Below are 26,403 nucleotides of genomic sequence, written 5' to 3'. Positions count from 1 at the left end.
ACAGTCTCTCTGGACCATACCCATGGATCTAGGTGATACCCGAAGCCTCGGAGCCGGTCCTTGAGCATGCTGTTCCTGGCTAAAATCCTTTGTTGGCCATGACTCGGCTGTCGCCAAGCGACCGTGTCTTCCCACGCATACTTTGCCAAGTGCCTTGCCTAGCCTGGACCCGTGCGCCGAGCTGACCATTCCAGTCTGTCATCCGTGGGAATGCCCCGGCTTTGTTCTTGGCCTTTGTTTAGAGGCTAACAGTTACCGTCATGTTGTTGCTCAGGACCATCAGAGTCGGTGGCAACTCGTTGCATAGCACCTCCACATCTGACAGGTATTGCACCGTTGCCACCTCGTCTAAGCTGGTTCCCTCCGAGGGAATCGGAAGAGTGCTCAGCAGTACGGCCGTTTCCTTGGAGTGCTGACGCATCAGCTCGTTGAGAATGAGGTGCTGGGCCCTACTTGGCAACTCGTTGAATGACAGCTCCACCCCCTGCGCCATGTAAGCCGGGCTTGGCTCCTCCTCCTCCTCCACCTGTGACCCCAGTCTATACCTCTCGAGCATCTCAGGAACCCGAGAACCTTCGCCTCTTCCATCCCTTGATCCTTGAGAGCTGCGCCGCGAATTGTATCTAGATTGAGTTGTTGAAGGTGGGTGATAGACGGGCTGCTCCGCAAAGGATATCGTCCTCCCCTCCTCTTCACCAGTTGTCAACCGAGTATCAGGCATAGGGCGACTGGAGAACTTCCCCAGCGATGATTGCCGCGAGTAGCTCGGCCGTGGCGGCCCGGCTCTTGGTGTTTCCGATTCAGAGCTAGACGGTGGCGCAAAGCTGATGGTTGTCCCTTCTGCCTCGGATGCTATCTTTGTCTCAGGAACCGGCCGGCTGGAGAACCTCACGGCTGATGATTGCCTGGACAGATTTGGTCTCCCTGGTGTCGATGCGCCACTGCGATATGGCCGCACAGTGTCTCCCCTTGAAGGGCTCGGCGGGCGCACGCGAGAGACTTGTGCCGAAACTTCCGTTGTCTCTCTCGACCCAAGAGTTGGAAACGGCTCGAGCTGAACTCTCCTGCTATCTTGGCGTGATAAATGATCCGATCGTGATCCAGTTGCTTCTGCAGGTTGGGAAACTGAGAGTTGTGTCGACTGACCCAATCCAACGCCTTTGACGGTAGCAGAGGAAGACATTGTGCCATACGATGTAGCGGTTGTATCACCGGTCGTGTTGGACCTCCGACGCCGACCAAATCGTTCCCAGAAGTCTCCGTGTACCCTGCCATCAGCTTCGTGACGGTCTGCGTGCGACAGCAATGGCCGTTGTGCTGGGTCACTTGGACCGACGCTGTCATCGTCGACGGCACTTGAGAAGCCGTAATTGTAGCCCATCTCCTCATCCAGATCCGTCGTAGATTGGTCATCAATGTCCTCGTCGTCGCTACTCGACTCATCCAAGGCGTCATCAGGGAGGTGATGTGTGTGAATACCCATATTTACGCCCATCTTTGAAAGCATGCCGATGGCCGGTCGCCTGGGAAGTTCGGGAACCTCCACCGTACTCGCGCGGCGCCGCTCATACATCTCCTCGTGCGGGTTATACACACCAGGTCGTCCAGAGGTTGAGTCGAAAATGTGTGCCAGATGATCAAACTCTTGAGTCGAGGTCATGTTGTCTGCGCGTCCTCGGAACATCTGGAGATCGTCCCACCATTCTTCGTCTCGAAGCGTATCATTGACCACAATCTCCCAATCAATGTCGTGGCTTATTCCGTGGATTATGAGCTCGTAAGTGTTTAGTTCACCCGAAGCCAAGCAAAAAACCTTGACTTCAGCATCAATCCGCAGCTTTTCGAGGAGAGCTAGCACTCGGCTGTACTCCTCATGGACTTCACTCTCGTACTCAACAAACACCATGACTCGCAGTGTGTAAGATTGTTTCCAAGCCTGGACGCTGTGGAGGATATGTCCGAGTTGTAGAATGAGGGTGTCTACTATTTGTAAGCTTGCTGAGTTCACCTTGGCAGATCGTATACTCACAAGTATCAAAGTTGGTTGTTAGCAGACTCTTCCCCTCGGCTGTAACTTCAGCCGACATCTGGATAGGCCAAAGATCGATATACTTTTTAACGTTGGTTCCATCTTTCCTCGGAGTCTCTAGCTTGTCAAAGCCATATCCCACCGCAATATTAAGTCGATATCGAAGCGCTAGATCCTCAATGATCGTCAGGTATTGCGTTGGGGACATCAAATCCTCGGTCCGGATCACATCAGTGGGGAGGAAGCCCTCCAATAGCCTCGCTGATGTGTCTCCTCTCCGACGCTGGGGTGCTTTCCCTTCAGCCTTTGGGGGCCGGCGCATCTGAGTCGACGGAGAAGCGGGAATATCTGGAACGCGGACTTTACTACTCGACTTTCGTAGCTCATCCATGTTGTAGAAACCCAGGACGGCAATGTTGGGGCGCATTCCGCCGAGTCCTGCCGACAGGATCAAGTTTCGGATTCCCCAGGTGATAGTAGGAGACATTGTCAGTTGCACGAAGGCTTTGATCCTGGAAAACTCAGATATGTAGTTCGTCCAAGCGTGTTGCTGCAATCTTGCTTCGTGAACCCCCGAGTTAAAGTCGTCCGTCACAATTACATGCCCGAGGATGTATAACGAGCCCTTCTTCAGCGAGTTGCAGAACTGGATTAGTCTGGTCTGACGCCTTGGGTCGTTGATGAGAAGGATGATGTGCGGTCGCCAGAACTTGATATGTTCCGGTCTGAGACGCAACAAGTACTTTCTCACCTGGTGATAGATGAGGTTCTGGGACACATCACCCCAGTGTTTTGGAGGACTGAGGTAGTGGATGAGCAAGAATAGCAAGACGAGAACCGATACTGCGATGGCGGCGTAAGTCTCATCAATGAAGAACATGGCAAAGGCCGACAGAATGCCTGCTGTGAACGCGGTTTGCCAGTTAAAGAATTTGAAACTCGGTCGGAAGTTGGGAGCAGAGCCAATCTTGAGGAGGAAGCAAGCGAGGTTCATGACGAAAAAGGTCATCTGATAGCCCATGGAGATGAAGGTGGCGATCTGGTTGAGATCGGCCAGAAGAGCCACCTGAGCAATGGCATATGTCAACAGCAGAGCATAGATGGGCTCATCACCGTGTTTCGTCCCCTTGCTAAAGAATGAGAGGCCGGGCAGAAGCTTGTCTCTGGCAAATGCCTGGAATAGCTTTGAGGCTCCAATGAGACCCATGAGAGCGGAGAAGAAGGTGACAGCACATTCGCCAGCGAGAATAACGGGCTGAGACAAGTTGGTGAGCGAGATGGCATTCGGATTTGCCAGAAATGAGGCGTGTGTTGTGCTCGCGGCCAGAGAAAGGATCACGATAAAGTAGACGATGAAAGTTGTCAACATGGCCCACAATGTTCCATGAGGGATCGATCTGCTTGGGTCTTTTAGATCCCCAGACATTGATGCTCCCGCAAAAATTCCAGAAGTAGCACTGAAGACATGTTAGTAAGTTTCAAGTTGGAATATTCGAGAGTCTGAAGCCGTACGGGAAAAGAATGCCGAAGAGGTCACGGAACGTCTCGAGACCTTTGAATGCGGGACTGCCAAAATGAGGAAGAAAGTTATCGGTCAACGTATCAAGGCTAAGGCCGGTAAAGTGAATGCCGAGCTCCTTATCGTGGAAAGGAGTCTTGAAGATGGCAGAAACTGGGATGCTGATAATGGCAAGACTCAGGATTGCCAGCAACGCGTTCGAGGCTCGAGAAAACGTGGCTGATCCAAGGAAGCAGAGACCAGTACAGAGAACAAGAGCCGCAGTCTGGAGGCCATAGCCAGTCCAATACCCCTGAGGAAAAGCTGAGCCCATGTTGAGGCGGATGCAGTCAATGAGACCAACAACGTTCATACTCGCGTTAAGGACCTGGGCGAGATAAAAGAGAATGCCAATGGAGCCGCCAAACTCGGGACCGAGAGATCGCGAAATGAGATAGTAGGCACCTCCGCCTTTGACTTCGCCATTCGAAGCAATTGCCGACAAAGAGAGGGTCGTCAAAAGATCGATGCAATATGCTGTGACGAGAAGCCCTTTGAGTGAGGTGAGTATATAACTGATGCGTTCATGACCTGATGATTGGACTTACCGAGAATGCCCATGAACCCGATGCTTCCAATGATGGTGCCAAACCGCAAGAACATTAGAATGCTTATGATGTTGAGAAAGACGGGGATGTAGACTCCGGACACGGTGCCCAGCTTGTGGTTGTGTCTGGGCTCCATCATGACAGACGCCCGCCGCTCCTGAAGCGTGCCTATACTGCCTCTTCCATGTCCTCCTCCATTATCGGTCCCCTTGCCGTCTGGCTGGTGAGGCGTCGTCATGATGTGGGCTCAGAGTGAGGAGAAGCCAACCAGACGAGCGGTCAGTAGCGACAGAAGCAGCCCGCGAGAGTAAGCGGGTGAAGCATCTAGACACACAAAGAGGGGAGAAGACACAAGTGACACTAAGGGAAAAAAGAGGAGAGAGAAATGGTAGTCAAGGTATGATATATTCCAGCCAAACCGTCGGGCAGATCAGGCAATCGGTCGTTAGTGCTCCTAGCTAAGCTGAAGCCTCCCCGTCTCGCATGCTGGTGTGGTTGGTGTGGTGGTCAAGGTGGATAACAGCCGAGTCGCCGCCTTTGGCGCAGCCGCAGCTCCGGCCCATCGTTTACGAATCCAAGACGATCTCGAGACGATCAAGACCAATCAGCGACGCCCTAGCAACCCCAGGGGACGCATTCCGAGCACGTTTGTAGGACAACTCGGCCGGGGGCTTTTCTTGGGCGGCGGATGTGGATGGGATGGCGGGAAACCCTGTGTGTGCGAGAGGTTGACACTTTTTCGCTTTAGGGGTCCACGGGGTCCATTCCCCGCTAAAGTCCCGTCCATTCCAGCGCCTGCCATGGATCCCGTCTTGTGTTGCCCAACATCTGCTGCCCAACGTCAGCTTGTGCTGCTCAGATCATGAAGAATCATGGATGTTTTGTCAATATCTTGATATCTACTCGAATGGAGACGAAAACATCTTCTCTGATCAGTGGGGAAGCGCGTCATGTGCAGAAAACGGCGCTTTATCTTGTTGTGCGAGTGCAGTATCGCGATACGCGCTGCATACGGGATCCTGCTGAATGACGTAGGCCACGGCTGGGTTACGGGTGGAGATGATCTTTCAAGTTTCATCCCTGGTAGGAAAAAACGTCGATAACTGAACCGAGGAGCGGAGAAGGCGGAGGAGGGGTTGAGGAAGATCACACTTGTCCCTCCGTCCAAGACGAACCAGTCACCAACGGAAGGGAGAGGGGATCGAGATCTTTAACAGAGGACTCGCGGCCTGGGAATGGCTTCACATGTCAAGGTGACCCGAGTCGATTCATCTGACCCCAACTGTGGGAATGATCGTGACACCCCCACGAGCCAGACTGACTGCAGCCGCCAGACAGGCAGATGTGACGCATTTCGATGGGGCACAATTGGACAGGGTCTGCACAGTCCTCAAGCCGGCGGCAGCAGGTAACCATGCATGTAATTCAGGCTATGAATGCAGAGGGAAGGTGAGGCCTTCAACCTAGGGTTTACTTGATATTGGGTTTAGTTTCCTATATCGCTCTATTCTGTGCGTGTGTTATAGGCACCAGTAGAAGCTCACATGGGCCAACTTGAATCTAGTGGACGGATACCAGCTATCCCAGTTGCTTCAGGGTTTGACAAACCTTGACTGGACTGGCCTACAAAGGGCCGACAATAGTTTCGAGTCAATCATTTGCCCTCTAGAATCGACGTGATTCTTTTCAAGGATCTCCGGAGCTTCCACAAACACGGTTCGCTGCTCTCACCACTCTCGTCTCGGGCGCTCTCCGTACATCTAGTCAGAACACGAACCAACCATCCACTTGCTCCCCTCTCAAGTAGCACTGCTGCAACATAAGATGACTCGTCCCTCTCACTCCCATCTCGCTGACTCGTGAGATATCCCCTCCTCTTGCCGCCTGCTGAATCTGCTAAGCTCCCGAGGTCGGTCACGGTGTGCAGTGGGGACCCGTTCAAGGCGTTGGATCTCACTCCCCTGGACTGATTCGCTTCCCGCGTCGAGTTGGGGGTCTCAGCACCTAACCCATCCACTAAAAGGCCCTAGCTAAGCCGGCATCTGCCTTAGTCACCAGACCCAAAACTGCGCCTGCGCCGCCCGAGGGCTTCATCCCGTCCACCAGGGCAGGGCAGCTTCCCACCCATCCCATCACCAGCTGAAGCGAACCTGCCTTTATCTCACACTCTCTTCCTCTCCAACCAAGCTCCAATTGACTCTGTCATCTGAGCCTGCGGTCCCCTCCGTCTTACATTTGTCCTCGCGACACTTTTGGTCATCATTCTTTGTCGTCATTGCTTTTACTGTACGGAGTACCGACTGCTGCTCTCGCTCTGCCTGGAGATAAGGACCTGGCTCTGCGTCATTCCTCGTCGCCATAGCTCTAGACTTTGACCGACCGTCAGGTTATGCGATAAGACCTCTTCTGGTCTGAATCACAGCAAACATGGCTTCACCGTCGAGAAATATCCTGGATCAACCGGCCAGATCAGCTTCGCCAGCTGGCGGCCAGCCTCGATCGTATTCCACTTCGGTTCCGCGAGCCGACTTGACGGCGCGACTTGCATCTCCCATCCCATCACAACAACTCGGCACACCGCCCCCAAGAGGAGCCTCGCCTCGTCCCGACGCGGGCGAACGCTCAGATGCCCTTGATGAGCTGACTCCTCTGATGGGAACTGGTACAAGTGTTCAAGGACCTGGTGTGTCTGCTCTCGCTGCAGCTCTCTCCAACTCTCTAGGCCAGTCTCCGCCGCGACACGGAACCCCAGCGCGTTTGGGAACACCTCCGATCCGAACGCAGTCTCCTGCCCTCGGCGGTCGAGGTTCAGGGACTCCGACCAACTATGGCTCCTTCGATTCAAGATCGCGGCCTGCGTTAGGCACTAGTGCGCCATACGAAGATCCCGAGATTGTCAAGCGTCATCTTGTCCAGCCGACGGATGAGAACTCGGTATCAGAAGAGTCATCGATCAAAGGAAACGCCAAAGGAAAACAGCCCGAGATTGGCGGAGCAGGTTTGCATGACGACGAATTCTCTAGCTTGCGATTGCAGGGCGGCGACGTCACACGCGGTATCTACAAGTGGACTGAGCAAGCTGAAGCGAAGGCCAAGAATCAGCGCAGCAAGAGTTTTGACCTGGGTAGACCCGAGCCCGAGGCAGAGGTCCTCGACATCAACTCGATCAAGGTGCCTGGTGGCTTCCGAAGAAACCACCTTCGACGCGTTGCCCGAAGTCCGAACGGTCAGGGAAGCCACCCTGAGGATGGCTACGATTCGCCCGCAGCCGGACAGCAGAGGCTGTTCACCTCGAGTTTCCTGGAGTTCTTGTCGATATACGGCCACTTCGCTGGTGAAGAGCTAGAGGAGGATGACGAAGACCTGGGCCCCAACGAATACTTCTCATCGGGAGAGGATACGGACGAATACGACTCGGCAGACGAGCGGGAACCTATGGAAGACAGCGCCCTATTGACTCCCTCGAGACGTAGGCGCAGACGAAAGGTTCGTGGCGGCAGCGGCAACAACAGTCCCATGAACGCGGCGCTTCTTCTCCTCAAGTCGTTCGTGGGTACTGGTGTACTGTTCCTCCCTCGCGCGTTTCTCAACGGAGGCATGCTCTTCAGCAACCTGGTCCTCTTTTTCGTTGCTGCGCTCAGCTATTACTGCTTCGTGCTCCTCGTCCGGACCCAGCTGAGAATCGGTGGTTCTTTTGGTGATCTGGGCGGCGCCCTCTACGGAAAGCACATGCGAACGCTTATTCTGGCATCCATCGTCATCAGCCAGATTGGCTTTGTGGCTGCCTACACCGTTTTCACTGCAGAAAACCTGCAAGCGTTTATCCGGGCCGTGTCCAACTGCAAGACGTCAATTAGCGTCCCATGGCTCATTCTGATGCAGATGGTCATCTTCCTGCCTTTCTCTCTCCTGAGAGACATTGGAAAGCTTGGATTCACGGCTCTTATTGCTGATGCCTTCATCCTTGTTGGACTGGCGTATCTTCTATACTACGATATCCTGACGCTCAACGAGAATGGTCTTGCCGACATTATCATGTTCAACGAGAAGGACTGGACTCTGTTTATTGGAACAGCCATTTTCACTTTCGAGGGTATCGGGCTTATTATTCCCGTGCAAGAGTCGATGAGGCACCCGGAGAAGTTTCCCAAGGTCTTACTTATCGTTATGATCATCATCACGGTGCTCTTTATTGGAATGGGCGCCATCTCGTATGCCGCGTACGGATCTCACACGGAAACTGTGGTGCTTCTCAACCTCCCTCAGGACAACAAGTTGGTCAACGGTGTCCAGTTCCTTTACTCGGTCGCCATCTTGCTCTCGACGCCCCTGCAGATCTTCCCGGCCATCCGTATCGCCGAGACGGAGCTGTTCACTCGCAGCGGCAAGTACAACCCTTGGATCAAGTGGCAGAAGAATATTTTCCGATTCTTTGTGGTGATGCTGTGCGCAGCCATTGCTTGGGGTGGAGCGGATCATCTCGACAAGTTTGTAGCTCTCGTGGGCAACTTTGCCTGTATCCCCTTGGTCTACATTTATCCGGTAAGTTATCCATCGATTCGTATAGTGATTCTGACGCTAACAACAACTAGCCCATGCTTCACTACAAGGCCGTCGCTCGCAACAAGTTCTGGAAGTGGTCTGATATGATCCTGTGTGTGTTTGGTTTCGTCGCCATGGCCTATGCCACGAGTCTCACTGTGCTGAGCTGGGCCAACGCCGACCCCAAGCCTCCGGGATACTGCGACAAGAAGGGTATGGGATTTGGATTCTAAGCTGTACACTCATTTGGTGTTGGTAGTAGTGGGCTTGCCTGGAGTATCTGTCTGGAGAGAGCAAGAGAGTCGCAAGGCTCATTGGTGTTGTACTCGAGATTGTCTGCACATAGCATTCTGGTTTACTTGATAGATTGTAGCATCTGGTATGGGTTGAAGGGAGTTGGAAGACAGCGTGGTTTCGTAATTTAGATGAATGTTAACCAAGGACTTGTTAGCATCCATGATCCATGTCATTCCTTCTCACATAATTAATCGTTTCTCTTGTCAATCTGTTTAGCAATTCTCCCTCGCTGATTCGGCATCATCGGTGGGGGCCGGCTCTTGATGCCGGAAAGTGGGGGATCGGTACTCGGAGACCGAGGCCCCGGTTCCACAAGCTCTCTCAATTGATGATGAAATTGTACTTGATAAGCACCGTCGCAAAAGCCCGGGCCGTGATACTCGGGGCTACCACACTATCCCCGTTCCGCCCTCCGCCTTAATTGGGTCTTGATGCCCGCGATGCCCACGGTCGCTTCTACACTCTTCACACATTGATCATGCCGCCCCGACCGTCGATACGTCTAGGCTTCGCCGGCCTCTCCCCGGCGCCTCGGAGGGCCTTTGCGCACAAGGCCCGGCATAGACATCCACCTCCGCCGCCGTTCAACACCGTACCTACATGCCCGGAGCCGACGTGTGGGTGCGCCGACACCCCCGCCATGCCGGAAGGTCTGCCGCTTGACCGTGAGGGACCCCTCAAGGCTGCTATTCCTGGGTATGCGGAGCAGGTGCTCGTTTGCACCGACAAGTCGGATTGGCCGTCGAGGATAGAGGAGGATAATAGCGGTGATAACTTGGCGGCGGATCTGAAGGAGTTGTTTGGACGGGGCGGGACATATAGTGATGTAAGTCTCCCTATCTGAACCACCCAAGCTCGTGCTAATTGGTACTATTTAGCCATTCCACAACGTCTCCGTCCTCAACTCTTCCTTCCCAAGTTCCATACCGCCCCGTGTCGAAGTCCAGACGACATCCGCGTACCTTCTCCCGAGCTTCAAATACGTGCCCTTCCTCCCGCGGATATCCTTCGACAGCGTCCAGGCCCTCGCCAAGGGCTTTCTACTACCCAAGAAGCTACACTCTGCACACGAAGGCCTCTCACCCATCCATCGCGACCGGCTCACACGCAAGGAGGCATACCAGGGACTGCTACCGGGAGTACAAGACGTGCGGGATGTGCTGGTGTTGATATGTGGACATGGAGGGCGGGATGCCAGATGTGGAATTATGGCGCCTGTATTGGAGACGGAGTTTAAAGAGAAGCTGAGGAGTGAGGGATTGGATGTGCTAGAAGGCGCTGTGCAAGTACCTATAGGCCTTGAGGAGGTGCAAAGGATACAAGGCGAAGCCGGTCCCGAAGGAACAACAGCAAGAGTCGGACGTATAAGTCACATCGGCGGACACAAGTTTGCGGGAAACGTCATCATCTACCTCCCGCCGCACATGAAGATGGGAGACATGCCGCATCCGCTGGCGGGGCATGGGATCTGGTACGGAAGAGTTGAGCCAAAAAATGTGGAGGGTATTGTGAAGGAGACTATATTGAAGGGGAATGTTGTCGCGGATATGTTTAGAGGTGGGATTGATGCTCAGCGGAGGATGCTGAGGATGTAAGCGTGGATGGATAGATGGATACCCAAAAGTGTATATAAAGCTTAAAGAGCTGAGAGGAAAATGTGTATACTAGAAATTATATCCTACTCTCAAGTAAGGGAATTCTTTACAACAATGTGTACATTGACTTGAATTGACAATGGTGAGTCGGCTTGTTGAGGCTATTCAGAGGCCTCACGTGACCGTACACTGATGACCCTCCCTCAGTGTTCCTCGGTTGAATCTCAACAACGGGGTATCTTAAGGAAACTCAACTGAGCAACGACAAGAAGCAACCAATCTTTATTTCCTTTATCGTCACTCATTTTCTCTTCTAATTTTCTGCCTTTTACTGGATATAAAGGCTTTATTCGAACCAGTGAAAACTTCTTCATCAAACTTGACACCTCACTCTCATCGCCGAGTAGCATCAATACGACATCATGGCAGCCCCTATGAGGATATATACAGGTGTATTACGGACCAGGGGTCAAGGGAGGAACTTTATAAACACACCTGGACCCCATTGGAGCAGGATCTTAACCCCTCGGCCCAGAGCCTTCAACTCTCCATCTCGAACTCTCTCAACCTCACGACACCCTCAAAGACCAGACTTTTCCGCCCCGAAACAAGCACGGGTCCTAACTCCTCTCATATTCATCAGCCTCATAATCGGCGGTGTCGGATACTACCTTGCCACGCCGCACTCTAAACCAGACACACTCAACGACATCTCGTTCGTGCCATACGCCATCACGCACCGCGAGGCCATCTCACCAACCTCGTTCGTCATCACTATAGTCCCGCGTAAACCCAACCCTTCACCGCCATACCTCACTCCCTCGGATACAAGCTCGCGATGGAGTCATCCCCTCTGGTCTGTCGAGTTCAAGCAGCCCGAGGTTCAGATCTCAAGGCATTACACGCCTCTGCCGCCTCTGGCGAGCGAGGACCCAGCTGATGGCGCTCTTCGCTTTTACATCCGTGCCGTCGGTGACGGTGAAATGTCTAACTACCTTGCCCGCCGACAGGTTGGACAGGACGTTTTCCTCCGCGGACCTCACATAGGCTTTGAGCTTGCTGAACGTCTAGGCGAGCATAAGCGCCTGGTGTTTCTCGCCGGCGGCACTGGGGTTGTCCCGGGCATGCAAGCTGCAAAGGCGGTCCTCGAAGCGAACCAAGATGCCAGTGTGGACTTGCTCTGGGCTGTGAGGAAGAGAGAAGAGATACAGAACAGCGCGGCTCCAAAGCAGTCATCATGGAAGTTCTGGCAGGAAAAGAAACCGACTACTCTTGGCCTCCAGGTTGAGAACCCCAGCCCTGTGACCAGGCGGTTACAGGATCTTAAGGCGACCTACGGTGATCGCCTAAGCATTCAAGTCGTGGTTGACGAGGAGGGTACCAAGTTCCAAGATAAGGACATCAAGAACGCCATCCTCGCCTCACCCAGCACTGCAGTTTTACCTAGCTCAGGCTGCCGCCTCCACGACCAGATGATGCACGTTCACGCTTCTGAGTTCGCCCTACCCGATGCCCCTGGATGTGCGTGTACGCCACCCGAGGGAACACCTCTTGGCAAGAACCTCTTCATCGTGTCCGGTCCTGACGGCTTCATTGAGCACTACGCTGGAGCTAAGATCTGGTTAGGCGGCCAGCAGACACAGGGACGCATTGGCGGTATTGCCGGCCAACTACAACGCCAGAATCCCACAATAGCACAAGATTGGCTAGTTCTCAAGATGTAGGGAGCACAAAGATATAAAAGCGTTGTATAATTTCTTGTATGATCGGGAGCACTCATAAGGAGGCATGCAATATCATCTATGGGATACAAAAAGAAACCTATAATTTTACTAGCAAAACACTGAGGGGGCACCGTCTACCGCATGATCCAACGCCAACACGCAAAAAACTCCAACCCATTTGATATGAGATGCTTTAGTGGCTCTGAACCTTTCTGTATGACGGAGGCTTCATCGTCCTCCTAATCAACTTGCCAGCATACGGCGGGATCAGTGAGATGGCGCCAATGGCTAGCACGCGCCAGACAAATCCCCTGTGATAAAGTCAGTATGGTGAATGTGTGATTAGACAAAAGGACTCACAAGGTGATCAAGAACTTGAGATCAAAGTACCCGCCGAGGAATGGTATCGAGCCAATGTACATAAGAAACGTGCCGACAATGCTGATAATCATGATAGGATGCCATGTAGTGATTTCAATAGCAACCATGAGCAGTTCGTTAAGGACGAGGACGGTGTAGCTGACGGCAACCATCTTGGGGCCGTCAACCTCGGTAAGGATCTGCGACAGGCCCTGGATCATGCCGCCCTGGTAGATGGACACAAAGACCCAGACGAAGAATGTCCTGTACGATAGGGAGCGTCCAGAGGTGAGCTCCTTGTACAATTCTGGGTACAGATTGGCGAGGTTCTCGTCGACATCCTTGTCTAGCACAAGCGACAAGACAGGGGCTGCAGTGTATACAGTGGCATAACCAACAAGAAGCCAGTCCTAATAATGGTCAGCATGGGAAGATATATGCTGAGTCAGGGGCAAACGAACCTTGTACAAGCCTTCAGGCTCAAACTTAATGGCGATACTGTACATAGTCTGGCACACAGCAATGATCAGACCACGGTGGATAACAAACTGGGCGAGCTTAGCGCTTCGCTTGTAGCTGTTTCGACCGTGCCAAACCAGGAGCTTGACGAGGTGGCAGAACTGCTCGATGGAAAAGTCGGCCGCCAGACTAGCCTGTCGACCCTCCTTACCGACGATACCGACACCGACATCAGCAGCCTGAATCATGGAGACATCGTTGCCACCATCGCCAATACAGCACACGCGCTTCTTAGTATACTCGCGGATGAGCTTGGCCACCTCGGCCTTCTGGTTGGGCGAGCAACGGCAAGCAACAACGGTAGGGAGCTGGACGGCGATGGAGATGAACTCGATTCGGAAGTGTGTCAGGAAGAGTGCCAGACTTTCGCCATCGATAAGTAGGCAGGCATCGGTCTTGCTGCGGAGGAAGTCGAGATGCTCCTGGGCGTTGTCCTTCTTCTTGAGCTTGGCCACTGTGTAGATGTATTGGCCGCGAGCAACCAACTTGGAGCTGACAGCCACACATCTTGCAGTTTCCACCTTGTCACCAGTCAACATCCAGATCTTGATACCAGCATTGCGGAGAAGCTCCAGAGATGGCTTGACGTCCTTCTGCAGCTTATCCTCAACACCAGTGACACCGATGAGTTCCAGATCACGCTCGAGGTAGTGCGATACAACTCGCTGCATGCCAGCGTCACGCCCGCTGATGGACAAGGACGCCTCCTGATATCGAGAAGAGAACTCTTGGTACTGCTGTGACGAAAGCTTCTTGCGGCCAACAACGAGGGTACGCAGACCTTCACGGGCCATGTTGGCCGTCTCTTCGTCAAGCCAGTCGTTGGCGGCCACGATGGAGCTCATGACGGTGTCGGCACCCTTTTGGAAGAACCAGATTTCTCCGCTCGAGAGGTCAGGGTTCTTGACGTTGACGTTCTCGTGGAAATGGACAATGATACCCATGCGCTTGCCTTCAGAGGTGAACGGGAAGACGTCAAGAATCCGTACTCGAACCACGGGTCTCTTGCTGCCAGTGAATTCCAGAACCATGCTCTTGCGGTCGCGATACACGAGTCTGAGGCCCACAGACTCTGTCCACTTGACAATAGCAATCTCATCAGGGGAGGATGCCTGGTAGCCAGTCACCTCCTTTCCATCCTCGATGTCCACAGTCGGTGTGACATTGTGGCAGAGCGCAAGAGCAAGTACGACATCACGGACTCGTGTACCAATCTCTCTCCTTGTGCGTGTTGTGCCCATGGTTGCAGTGCTCGAGTATGTTGATGATGGGGTGATAAGCATGTTGTTAGATGCGTGGTCCGTTGATGGCGGGATATAGAATCCTTGTCGTACATATGTCGAGACTTCATCCATTGCCTCGTTGGCATACGATACAGTGCCGACATGGATCTTTTTCATTTCCATCTCGTTCTGTGTGAGTGTGCCGGTCTTGTCGCTCAGGAGATACTCGATACGTCCAAGATCTTCAGGAATTGTACTCGTTCGAACAACCGCTCCAGGCATGCCTGGATCACGTTGGATGAACCAAGAATATGCGCTCTTGCCCATGTCGAGGTTGACACGGAGACTGATCGGGACAATGGTCGAGAAGAGGACCAGGAATCGCATAATCTTGACGTACCACACATTGCCTTCGGTAGTCCCAAAGCCCTCCAGCGCAACCAAGATGATGGAAAGAGCCAGTGTCAACGCGCAAAGAATCTTGGTCAACGAGTTGATCTCATATTCGAGCAAGCCGGTCTTTGATCGCGAGGGAGCTGTGGATAGAGCGGATCTCGTCTGAGGGCCGGTGTACATGATGACAGCCAAGGTAGTAGCTTGAGAGGCAATAACGGTGTTTGCCCAGGCCGTGTTGTCGATCGAGAGCGCAGCCGTTCGTGAAGCGTCAGAATCCTGAGCCATCGCGTGGTGCGCCAATGCTTCCTTGCGTGAGTCGAGGAGTTCAATGGTACCCAGGAACTCGTTGACCTTTCTATCAGGCTTGCCACCAGTAACACGAAGACGGACAAACTCCTCAGTTGGGAGGTTCTGGGTGAGCGGCGATGCAAGTCTCAGCTTCCAATCCGTCTCACCATCAAGCTGGTCAGTTCTGATAAAGGTCTCGCCTCCTGGTCCGTTTTCCTCTTCCTCGGGGGTATCTTCCGCAGGCTGCTTTCCCTTCCCAGCAGGGTCCGCTTCGCCGTCACCAAATGCCAACAGAGACTCCTCTTCGGCCGGCTCCTCGGGGATTGGGGCAGGGGTAGGCGCCTCGGAAGAGAAGCACTTTAGAATCACCACGTCGGCGGGCACTCGTTGGCCCTTGGTGAGCTTGAGTACGTCACCAACCTTCAAGTCCTTAGACTTGCGGCTGACCTCCACGACCCGAGAAGAAGGCGGGGGCGCCTGAGAATCATCCTCCTCGAGGATATCCGACAGACTGTCCCGGGCTCCCTTGGGTCTCTTGGATTGCTTCCGCAATAGCTCCGACTTGAGCATCTTTCGTTGTCGCAGAGGAGTCTGAGTTGAATCGGAATCCTGAAAAACAAGAATGTTGTACTCCTCCGAATTGGCTTCCGTATCTCTTCGTCGTCGGGCAATATCGTCAAACGCCTCCTTTCCCATGGTAATACATAGTACAAACGCCAAAGGGGCGATGTACGTCAACAGATAACCGATCCTGAGGGCGGGTATGGCCTGCGAAAGGGCCACGAGCAAAAAGTACATGTTGAAGAAGAAGGAGAATTCGTTGTACAGCGTGATAGGGAGGAACGTCAGGGCCGTGTACTTGGCATTGGATATGATGTTGTTCGGGAATCGTACGGGCTGTGTCGAGCCCACGGCCACATGTCGGGATGCGGAAGGGTCATCGTCTTCTTGGTCGTCGGCATCGTTGGGTTCGGGCTTCTTAGACCCCGACATGAAGCTCGGAAGTCGCAGGCGGGATGTGACGCGATCCGAGTTCATGGATCTCCGGCTTTGCGAAGCTTGGTCTCCCAGCAGCGGTCGGTCATCTTCGCTGTATCCGCTTCCCTCCGACCACCGCGGCCCATTGCCATCCTGCTCTCCCCCAACAGCGCCTGCGAATGCTCGTCGGTTCCATCTCTATCCTGGCCGAGGTCGCCGTACCCCCGGTTTCTCTTGCTGGCGCGCCGCAACCCACCCATGCGCAGATTCCGCAGGGCTATCCGCGATGTCTGAGGCTCAGCCGAGAGCCGGTCGTGGTTGGCCCTGGGAGCTGGGGATGTCGATATCGGGTCGAGCTCCTGGATGTCCAGTTCGAGGTCCGAGTCGGAATCATGCGCGGGGGAGTCGGGTGGATCGGACGATCGATATGAGGGTGAAGGAGTCATGCCTGGTCAAGCTCCAGGCGGTGGAGAGGTATGCGGAGGGTTGTCGAGGTGAAGGTGAAGGTGAAGATTGGGAGGTGGAGAGCTAGCGATTCTGCTCAGACATGCTGCGTCCAAGGTGCCACGGTGGTTGTGGATTCTCCCTTTATCTGGAAGGGTAGGTAGTCCGTACGCAGCTGTCGGTGTTTCGCTCTCCGCGGGTAGCGTAGTCGTCGTTTCTGTAGAGTTGGCTTGTCTTAAGTGTCGTCGGAGGCCGTCAATCTCCCTAGCTCTTATCCGTGTCGCATCGCAGGGTCCAAGTCGCAAAAAGGTCCACGCGTCTAGTGTCCGGCCGGCGAACTGATAGCAGCGTCTGCAAGGCAAAGCAAAGGCTCAAAGGTGTTGTCGGAAACAGATTCGTCTGTTATGATTCGAAATTCTTGGGGAATGGTGACTCGTGGCTTAGGGGACAGATCATTTGAAGTCACGTATTATCTTGTCGCAGCCTGCGCCAAGCGTCTCGGGGGCGACGTGCTGGTGCTGTAAGAGCGTTCCGCTGTCACCGGCGGTACTTGGAGGTACCTGAGACTCGGGGCCTTCTAATCTCTTCCGAAAGTATTTCTAGGTACTCACTGTGGGGCCAAGAGCTGCTCCTTGGAGGATTACGTGGAGGGCGGCGCTACCCTGAACAACCACGACATTCATGCTGCATTCAGTATTATTCTATTGGTGCATAAAGAAGCTGCCTAAATGTTTTGATGGGTTACTATGACTTGTATATGACGAGAAATCCATCCCTGAAAGATTGTTGAGAAGCAAAGATGTAATCAAAGGTGAGATTCTAAGTTCACACAAGGTCTCATGGGGTTATCATGAGAGCCATCAAACAACCCACGTGCTCGCCTCCCCAGACTAACGCCCAGACCCCTTACCTATCTACCCATGGAGTCCCATATCAACACCCATTGTTACATTTGCGTGAGCCTTCTTGTTTATACATCATTCATATCAATCCTTGTGAACCGCACCCCAATCTATCTATTGTGGTGGAAACGTAAAGCTCGGCTCCTCCAATAACTCCATCATCTGCTGGTTACTGTTGAACCACTCCTCCAGTTGTGCCGTGTTGCCCATCCACATCATGGTGTTTGCACCCCTTTGGCCTTCCGTTCCGTCTAGCATACCGGGATCTCCTAAAGGTTGAGAGAACGCACCGGCCTGAGCTGGACCTAGACTTGTTGGCTGCTGTTGCTGTCTATTGTCGATGTGAGCTGGTGGGAAGCCTAGCGCAGTGAGGTAGGTGTTCAACTCGGCGCTCGCCTGGGCCTGAGTCTGGTCTGCCGGCGGCGTGCATGTCCGAAACTCGATGTAGCGGAGCGCAACGGTATAGAGAACCTGGAATAAGCGGTGTGTCTTTGCTGCCGCCTCTGATAGAGTTACGGAGCTCTCAGTTGATGTGCAGAAGCTGTGGAGACGAGCAAGATCGGCCTGGTCCTGTGTCTCGATAACCTGGCAGAAGACGACGATGAAAGGGATAAAGGGGGCGAACAAGAGAGTCCTGGGCGTGTTAGTACCAATTGTTTGATCGAAAAGACACCCTGTCTGGGAATAACATCAAAGACCACTTACCAGTGAACGTAGGAGGGAAAGTAGAAAGAGTTATCCTTGCCCAAAAGGTCCATGCAGTCTTGGTGTCGCTGAAGCGTGGCACGCGCCGCCTCTACGCATTCTGGGATAAAGGTAGATCTTGAGTTTGCGGGGAGAGGACTGGCCCGGTAGATAAGAGTCAAGAGAGATAGCCGGAGCACATCATCAGAGACAATGACAAAGTCCATGAAGTAGGACCCCATTTTCTTCTTTGCCTCTTGTAGATGCTTTGCCTGCATTGCAACGTTAGATCCAAAGAGCTGAGGAAGACTGATGAAACAGGCAGAAAACTTACACTCAATATTGCAGACTTTTTCGAGATTCCCCGCATAGTGTTCACCAAGGTCTGGACTCGGTATCTTCGCACATCCTCGGGTTGGTTGATGGAGTCGGGACTGTACAACATTTCGTAGATCTGCCCCTGACATCGGGCCGTGGTAACCCAAAGAGCAGCAAAAGCCGCCAAAGGGGAATCGTCGATTTTCTCCGCGTCAGGGATGGGCACTGTGATGTCCCAGTCTTGAATGGTCGAAGCTCGACCAAGACGGAGCGACAAGCTCTTGTCAATAAAATAGACGTTCCAGAAGAGAAACTGCTTGCGCTCCGTTTCACGGGGATCGTCATTCTTCATGGTCGAGGCTCGATGGTATCCCAGCGTCTGACACAATTCTGAGGCCTTGCAAATAAGTGTCCATGAGAGCGATGGCTTCGAAATCTCGATAGCATGGAAGGCCTGAGACCTGTTAGTCTGTAGCAATTGTGGTGTTCTAGAACAGGATCGCATACCCCTAGCAAGAGAGCAGATATCATACTTGAAGTAAGGGGCAGATGGAAGGGTAGGTTGGCCAAAGCAGTTTCAAGGTTCCCCTGAAGCATCGGTATGTATCGTTCCAAGTCCTCGCGCTCATCCTTGTCTGTTGAGCGTTGTGCCCGTTCGAAGAAGAGGTAGAGGAGACCGGCATTTGTCAGGATAAAATCGGATTCAGAGAAATCCTCAACAAAGTAGACATTCATACAAACGCTCGAGAAACGCTCCAATGGCAAGAACGCATGAATCCAGGCGGATACTTCTGAAGGCTCGTCTAAGTGGTGACAGAATGTTAATACCAGAAGGTTGAACGCCAAGCGTAGGCGTATGACATGTCACTACTTACTTTCACACTGCCGTATTAGAGCGACGGCCTTTTGGATTGGTGGCATCTCGCTACCTTTGAGTGAAGGACGTGGAAATATCGTCGCGTTAGGATAGTTCATCTCTGTAGAGACCGTCTGCTGCTTTAAGGAAGTGACGATGTGGTGGAGTGAGTCCAGAGTCTCACGCAACTCAAGACTGGCGCCTTGTAAAGCCCCAGTGTTCACGGCATTCTTGAGGAACTCGTTTGCAAAAGCACCGTGGGCTGCCAGAGAAGATTCTCCTTCAACCACTGGACTGTCGGCTGCTGGCTGAGCAGCATGGCTAAATGGAGTCGAAACGGGCTGAGCCGAGGGCTGACCACCAGCCGTATCGGGACTTGGAGTATCTTTCTGGCTTGTTGGTGGTATAGAAGGCATGTTCATCTTCATGTCCCGCAAGAGCTGCGTGACCGCCTCAAGGCGGCGGTCAATGAGATCGATCTTCCTCTCACTAGGCACATGAAGATGAGCTGTCTGAACGTCCCCATGACGGCAAATGGAAGTGGCATGATGAACAAGAACAGATCGGCCAACGGACCGAACCGCAAGATCTGGAGCTGGCTGGGGAAACTCACTATTGGGCGGATAAGAGGATCCGGGTTCGCTTCTCCTTGGGGCGCGAGTCTTGGTGGGTGCAGGGGATCTTGGCGTGGATACAGTGAGAGCAGGGTGAGTTTCTGTCGCAGCGAATCTATGTACGTTGGTATCTTCTTAGCCATGATTATCGACCAGCATGGGATTCAGCCGCAGGCAAGCTAGGACCATGCTGTCGATGAGATGAGTCCTCAAGGTGGCCCCATGGCAAGGCGGCCGACTAGCTCTGTGGGTAACTGGAGCTCCCGCGAACCAACACCTGCATCACAGATTGATAAACGTACCTTTCGAGTCCGGCAGGCGTCGCACTAAGCAGATGTGAGCTGTGGAACGGCATGGGGGGTATAATAGAGTTGCTACGGCTGGGGCAGACTGACGGCTCGTCTAATGGTTGTACTAGAAGTGGCTTGTGGCTCGTCTGAGCCCTCATCAGGGCCATCGGCATCAATGCCAAGCTGAGACCGAAGATCATCCGCCATTGTTTGGAAACGTGAGTGAGGCTCAAAGGCGACGGGAATCACGGACAGCGTCTGGCAGGGAGCGGGGGGACGATAGCTAGGGTCGCTGTGGCACTGAAGAGGTCAGGTCGGTAGAGGGGATTGGGGGGGGGGAAGTCAAGGGAGGGCGAGACCGGACCCCGAGAAAATGAAATGCCGACGCCGTTTGTGCGGGATGGTGACTTACATGGCGTTTTGAAAGTCGTGATGGAGTTTGAGTGGAGTGGATAGAGGGCCAGGCTCTCAAAGGACGGGGACGGAACGCGCGGGGTCCGCGAGGGCAGTTTCTACCTCTGGGAGCTCGGGGCCTTGAGAGTGCGTGATGGCGGTGCCCGAGAAGACCGCAACCCGAGTTGACCAATCGGAATAAAGCACCGAAATGCTTGAACCCTTTCTCCAGAGTCGTCTCATTCGCAAGGATTGGGTGCCGAAAGCGACCCTGTCTTAATGGGCCCACACTTTGAAAACGGCGGCGACGCCTGTTTGTCCCTGAGAGGAAATCATCACGTCTTTCTGCAGGGCAAATTTCTATTTTTCCAATGTTGTTTGTCTCTCACGGTCTTGGCCCTCTGCCTTACGGGAGGCTCAGCGGGTCATCATGGTCACCGACCGAGGCCATGGCGTTTGGCCAAGCATCGAATCTCTCCAATGAGGCTCCGCTCGGATAGAATACGACGTAAACGAAGACGACGCCGGTGACTCTTTTTGACCTTGATATGGCGTTTTCTGCCCTGTCATGTCCAGGGACCGATGGCCAAGAGAATAAGACGGGCACAGTGGCTGCAATTAAACCCTTGAGCGTGAAGCTGTCTTGCTTCTGCTTACATCGCAATGCCTCGGTGTGTTGTGACCAACTGACGACCCAACGCCCCAGACAGTGACCGCAATAACGGGAGAAGCCTGTTCGAACGGGACCCAAGGGATCCGGCATCGCAGGGCTCTCCTGTATATCTTGCTCGGATAGCAGCTCCGGAAAGTGGTTTTTGTCCTCCAAATTCATTATCAATCGCAACCCCACCCAGCCCACTTCGGCAGCGGATCTGATAAAGGCAGCTAGCAGCGTGTGGCTTGCATCCGTTCACCAAAAGTGCCAAGAATCACGGTTCGTCCGTCCAGTCCAAGCTCGCTCACTCCACTCTCCATCGGGCTCCCATTTCAAGAAGAAAGTCCCTTTTCGCCTTCGTTGAAAAACTAGCGGTCCCCCTCGCTCTGCTCGTTGTGTGCTCCTCTTCGTTTTCTCTCTTTGTTGCGCTCAACCTAGGCTTTGTTTCTTCAAGTCATTGAACTGGCCTCTGTCTTATAAGTCGACCAATCTTTAAGTTTCTTCGACCAAGCATATTACCGGATCTGGAAACAACCAAATAAATCCCCGTCGCACATTTCTTGCGGCATTCGAGCCGCCTCTTGCCCGCCCAGCGTCTTTGAGGTCGCACACACAAAGACGAAGCCATGGCTCCAAGCATTAACGAGAAGGAGTTGGAGAAGGAGACGGGAGTTATTAATGCGCCTTCAACAAAATCTGAGGAGAATGTCGCCAAATCTGAAGATGCGGTTGTCAACGCAGAGGATGGCACCCCTGCCACTCCACCAGAGGAGGAGGAGGCAGAGGGTTCGTGGGCAGACTACAAGGTGAGTCCCGAGAAGAGTCTAGGAAATAGCTGTTGTTAACCGTTCCCAAAGCGAATCCTCACGTTTGGCAACGCGTCCGACTATACAATGCAAGGAATTGCAGTTGTTGCTGCCATTGCTTCAGGCGCTGGCATTGCCCTCCAGAACCTCATTCTGGGCGAGTTCATTACCACCATCACCGATTTTACTGCTGGAAAGTCTGAGCCTGCCAAGTTCAGAAGCGATGTTGCTGATCTAGCGTACGTCTACTCATATTTCCAACTCCAGGAGGCAATTTTTGCTAATGCTTCACAGCCTGTACTTTGTCTATCTCGGTATTGGTCGATTCGTGCTCTCTTACATTTGGAACACCCTTCTCACTTACACCTCGTATCGCGTTGTTCGAAACATTCGTCACGAGTATCTGCGCGCTGCTCTTCGTCAGGAGGTCGCGTACTATGACTTTGGCACCGGTGGCTCTATCGCTACCCAGGCCACGTCAAATGGTCGCTTGATCCAGGGAGGCATTGCCGAAAAGCTGGGCCTCACGTTCCAGGGCCTTTCAGCATTCGTCACTGCATTTATCGTCGCCTTTGTCGTCCAGTGGAAGCTCACCCTCATCTGCCTGTGCATCGCCCCAGCCACTATCATTGTCATGACAGTTGTCGCGACTATTGAGGCTGGTCACGAGGTCAAGATTCTCGAGATCAACGGCCAAGCAAACTCGCTCGCTGAAGGCATCCTGGCCAGCGTTCGCACCGTTCACGCCTTTGAGATGCGTGAGAGGCTCGTTGCCAAATTTGATAAGCACCTTGAGGAAGCTCACACAGTCGGCAAGAAGATTTCCCTTTACATGGGTCTCATGTTCTCGGGCGACTACACCATTATCTACCTCGGATTTGGTCTTGCTTTTTGGCAGGGTATTCACATGCTCTCCAAGGGAGAAATCACTAGCTCTGGCGACATCTTCACGTACGTCTTTCCATGTACCATGCTCTGCACATGCTAATAAGTCTAACCAGGGTGCTGCTCTCTGTTGTGATTGCTGCTGTCAACTTGACCCAGCTTGCCCCCTATTCGATCGACTTTAGCCGTGCCATGTCTGCTGGAGGACAGCTCTTCGCCCTCATCGACCGGCAATCTGCCATTGACCCTCTTGACAAGTCGGGCGAGGCTCCGTCCGAGACTGTTGGCCATGTTGAGTTGGAGAACATCACATTTGCCTATCCCACCCGGCCAGACACGATCGTGTTGGAGGACTTCTCGCTCAAGGTTCCTGCGGGCAAGGTCACCGCTTTGGTCGTAAGTAAGCCCCGAAGCCTGCGTTAATTGGTTTCTAACTCTTTTAGGGTCAATCGGGTTCTGGAAAGAGCACAATCGTAGGTCTTATTGAGAGATGGTACAACCCCAAGTCTGGTACAATTAAGCTGGATGGTCGCCCCATTGACCAGCTCAACCTGAACTGGCTGCGCAAGAATGTCCGTCTCGTACAACAGGAGCCCATCCTCTTTGAGGGATCTGTATTCGACAACATCAAGCATGGATTGGTTGGAACCGAGTGGGAAAACGCCCCCGCGGAGCAGCAGACGGAACGAATCCAGGAGGCCGCCAAGATGGCGTTTGCCCACGACTTCATCACCGAGCTGCCAGACGGTTACAACACCCAAATCGGACAACGTGGTGGACTGCTCTCTGGTGGTCAAAAGCAGAGAGTTGCCATCGCTCGCAGCGTCGTCTCACAGCCCAAGGTTCTTCTTCTTGACGAGGCCACGAGTGCCCTCGACCCCCATGCCGAGAGCGTCGTCCAGCAGGCCCTTGATCGGGCATCCGAGGGCCGTACCACTATTGTCATCGCCCATAAGCTCGCCACCATCCGCAAGGCCGATAACATCGTTGTCATGTCCAAGGGTGCCATCATTGAGCAGGGTACTCACGAGTCCCTCATCGCCGATGATGGTGCCTATGCCCGACTTGTTAAGATCCAGAACCTCGCCGTTTCCGGTGCCGCTTCCACCACCTCGACTGAGGTTGAAGAGGCCGAGTCTGAGGCTGCCGAGGATTCTATTGAGGCCTCTAAGACGCTCACCAAGTATGAAACTCATGTTGAGCAGCGAATGGAGAGCCAGAAGGAGCGCGATAACTATGACAACCACAAGCAAGCGGGTTTCGTCTCAGTTGTTTTCCGACTTATTCGCGAGAGTCCCGAGATGGCCTGGTCTTACTTTTTCGTCATGGCTGGAATCCTGGGAGGAGTCGCCGCCTTTCCTGGACAGGCTTTCCTACTCGCCAGTATGGTGGATGTCTTCACCTTGACTGGTTCTCGCCAGAGAGATCGCGGTGACTTCTTTGCCGCGATGTTCATCGTCATGGCGGCCGGTCTCTTCTTTTCCTACTTTGCTCTCGGCTACGCTACCAACAACATCGCCCATTTCCTGAGCCACAAGTTCCGAAAGCAGAGTCTCCATGATATGCTTCGCCAGGACCTTCAGTTCTTCGACCGAAAGGAGAACAACACTGGTGCCCTGGCCAGCCGTGTCGACTCCAACCCCCAGTCTGTCTTGGAACTGATGGGATTCAACATTGCTCTCATCCTGATTGCGGTCCTCAACCTGGTTGCCTGCAGTATTTTGGCCATTGTATACAGCTGGAAGCTTGGGTTGGTTGTTGTCTGCGCTGGACTCCCGCCTTTGGTCAGCTCCGGTTACCTCAAGATTCGCATGGACGCCAAGTTGGATCGTGACACGTCGAAGCGGTACTCGACAAGCGCGTCTATCGCCTCTGAAGCCGTTACCGCTATCCGGACTGTCTCGTCGTTGGCCATTGAGGAGTCTGTTTTGAACCAGTATGTCGGTGAGCTGAACCACGCCGTCTCTGGCTCCAAGAACGACCTCTTCCGAATCATGATCTTCTTTGCCCTCACACAATCCATCGAGTATTGGTTCCAGGCTCTCGGTTTCTGGTACGGCTGCCGTCTGCTCTCCTACGGCGATATCTCAATGTACAACTTCTTTGTCGCTTTCCTGGGTGTCTTTTACTCAGGCCAGGCCTCAGCCCAGCTCTTCCAGTTCTCGACCAGCATGACCAAGGGAATCAACGCTGCCAACTACATCTTCTGGCTGAACCAGCTCCAGCCTACCGTTCAGCCAACGCCCGAGAACCGCGACAACAGCCCCAAGCCGGGAAGCTCCGTTGCTCTCCACGACGTTCGTTTCTCTTACCCTCTTCGACCTCATGCACATGTCCTCCGCGGCATTGACCTGGAAGTCAAGCCTGGGCAGTTCGTGGCTTTGGTCGGTGCCTCTGGATGCGGCAAGTCTACCATGATTGCCATGCTGGAACGATTCTACGATCCGTCTAGCGGAACAATCAAGATTAGCGACATGGATCTTCCCGATATCAACCCGCGTCTCTACCGCCGCATCATTGGTCTCGTTCAGCAAGAGCCGACTCTGTTCCAGGGAACTATCCGAGAGAACATTGCCCTTGGTATCGACGACCCCGCTACCGAGGACAAGGACCCTGCCGCTTCCGTTTCGGATGAAAAGATCGAAGCAGCTCTTCGTGCTGCCAACGCCTGGGACTTTGTTTCGTCCCTCCCTGACGGTCTTAACACACAGGCTGGCTCGAACGGCGCGCAGCTATCAGGAGGTCAACGACAGCGAATCGCCATCGCTCGAGCTCTTATCCGAAACCCCAAGATTCTCTTGCTCGACGAGGCCACCAGTGCCCTTGATACAGAGAGTGAGAAGATCGTGCAGGGAGCTCTCGCCGAGGCAGCCAAGGAAGGAGACCGCATCACCATCGCCGTCGCTCACCGGCTGAGCACGATCAAGGACGCCGACAAGATCTGCGTCTTCCTTGGAGGCAAGATCGCAGAGGTGGGAACACACCAGGAGTTGATTGCACAGGGCGGGTTGTATCGGAAGATGTGTGAGGCACAGGCTCTGGACAGCTAATGAATGACTCGGCTCTTTGCTTTTGGCGGGAATTAAAAGGGAAAAGTACTAATTTGTAATGATGGCATAAAATACCCCCGGATCACGTATTCGTATCATACAATGAGATAGAATTTATTGTGAATTTTAGAATTTTAACATAAAAACATAAAAGTTAAAAACCCTCCAAGTCTTTGTGAGTGAAACAATAGCTGAGTGGTTGGGATGGGAATTCCAACTACCCCTCATCAGTCGTCCGGCCAAACAGACCCCGGAATGAAGCACGGCATGCACCCATCGTAAGGTCAAACCAGTCTCATGCGGTTGCGGGTGAGCATCTCATATGATGTGGTCAGCAGACGTCTAATCAAGCTCGACAATGGCGAAAGAGTTGGGACTAGATTCCAGTGGTTGATGGGGAACTCAGACACGGACCCGGATAATCTACGGAGCGTACGCTAGGCTGGCCC

At 53.4% G+C, this 26,403-nt stretch overlaps 6 protein-coding genes across 6 annotated transcripts; 3 read left to right on the top strand and 3 right to left on the bottom strand.

The window, feature by feature from the left end:
* Positions 1–238: 238 nt before the first annotated feature.
* Positions 239–4,373, bottom strand: MRS44_012359 (uncharacterized protein; the record flags this gene model as incomplete). Its single annotated transcript, XM_046269516.2, has 4 exons — positions 239–1,980; positions 2,030–3,486; positions 3,542–4,079; positions 4,136–4,373. The coding sequence occupies 4 exons, from the start codon at positions 4,371–4,373 to the stop codon at positions 239–241; spliced, it is 3,975 nt and encodes a 1,324-aa protein (XP_046133191.2).
* A 2,189-nt stretch (positions 4,374–6,562) lies between these two features.
* Positions 6,563–8,910, top strand: MRS44_012358 (uncharacterized protein; the record flags this gene model as incomplete). Its single annotated transcript, XM_065618776.1, has 2 exons — positions 6,563–8,677; positions 8,728–8,910. The coding sequence occupies 2 exons, from the start codon at positions 6,563–6,565 to the stop codon at positions 8,908–8,910; spliced, it is 2,298 nt and encodes a 765-aa protein (XP_065474848.1).
* A 542-nt stretch (positions 8,911–9,452) lies between these two features.
* Positions 9,453–12,293, top strand: MRS44_012357 (uncharacterized protein; the record flags this gene model as incomplete). Its single annotated transcript, XM_065618775.1, has 3 exons — positions 9,453–9,800; positions 9,853–10,565; positions 11,105–12,293. The coding sequence occupies 3 exons, from the start codon at positions 9,453–9,455 to the stop codon at positions 12,291–12,293; spliced, it is 2,250 nt and encodes a 749-aa protein (XP_065474847.1).
* Positions 12,294–12,486: 193 nt separating this feature from the next.
* Positions 12,487–16,503, bottom strand: MRS44_012356 (uncharacterized protein; the record flags this gene model as incomplete). The annotated part of the gene is made up of 4 exons (XM_065618774.1): positions 12,487–12,604; positions 12,654–13,063; positions 13,115–16,230; positions 16,314–16,503. The coding sequence occupies 4 exons, from the start codon at positions 16,501–16,503 to the stop codon at positions 12,487–12,489; spliced, it is 3,834 nt and encodes a 1,277-aa protein (XP_065474846.1).
* A 1,014-nt stretch (positions 16,504–17,517) lies between these two features.
* On the bottom strand, positions 17,518–20,372 carry MRS44_012355 (uncharacterized protein; the record flags this gene model as incomplete). The annotated part of the gene is made up of 7 exons (XM_065618773.1): positions 17,518–18,037; positions 18,109–18,359; positions 18,422–18,859; positions 18,913–19,208; positions 19,281–19,990; positions 20,178–20,201; positions 20,254–20,372. The coding sequence occupies 7 exons, from the start codon at positions 20,370–20,372 to the stop codon at positions 17,518–17,520; spliced, it is 2,358 nt and encodes a 785-aa protein (XP_065474845.1).
* A 1,467-nt stretch (positions 20,373–21,839) lies between these two features.
* Positions 21,840–25,954, top strand: MRS44_012354 (uncharacterized protein; the record flags this gene model as incomplete). The annotated part of the gene is made up of 5 exons (XM_065618772.1): positions 21,840–22,019; positions 22,071–22,258; positions 22,314–22,970; positions 23,021–23,300; positions 23,348–25,954. 5 exons carry the CDS (start codon positions 21,840–21,842, stop codon positions 25,952–25,954), a joined length of 3,912 nt encoding a protein of 1,303 aa, XP_065474844.1.
* Positions 25,955–26,403: the final 449 nt, after the last annotated feature.

Source organism: Fusarium solani (genome assembly GCF_023522795.1).
Source record: "Fusarium solani strain SB1 chromosome Unknown bctg00000008, whole genome shotgun sequence".
Taxonomy (NCBI): domain Eukaryota; kingdom Fungi; phylum Ascomycota; class Sordariomycetes; order Hypocreales; family Nectriaceae; genus Fusarium; species Fusarium solani.
This window is presented reverse-complemented; position numbering and strand designations above follow the sequence as displayed.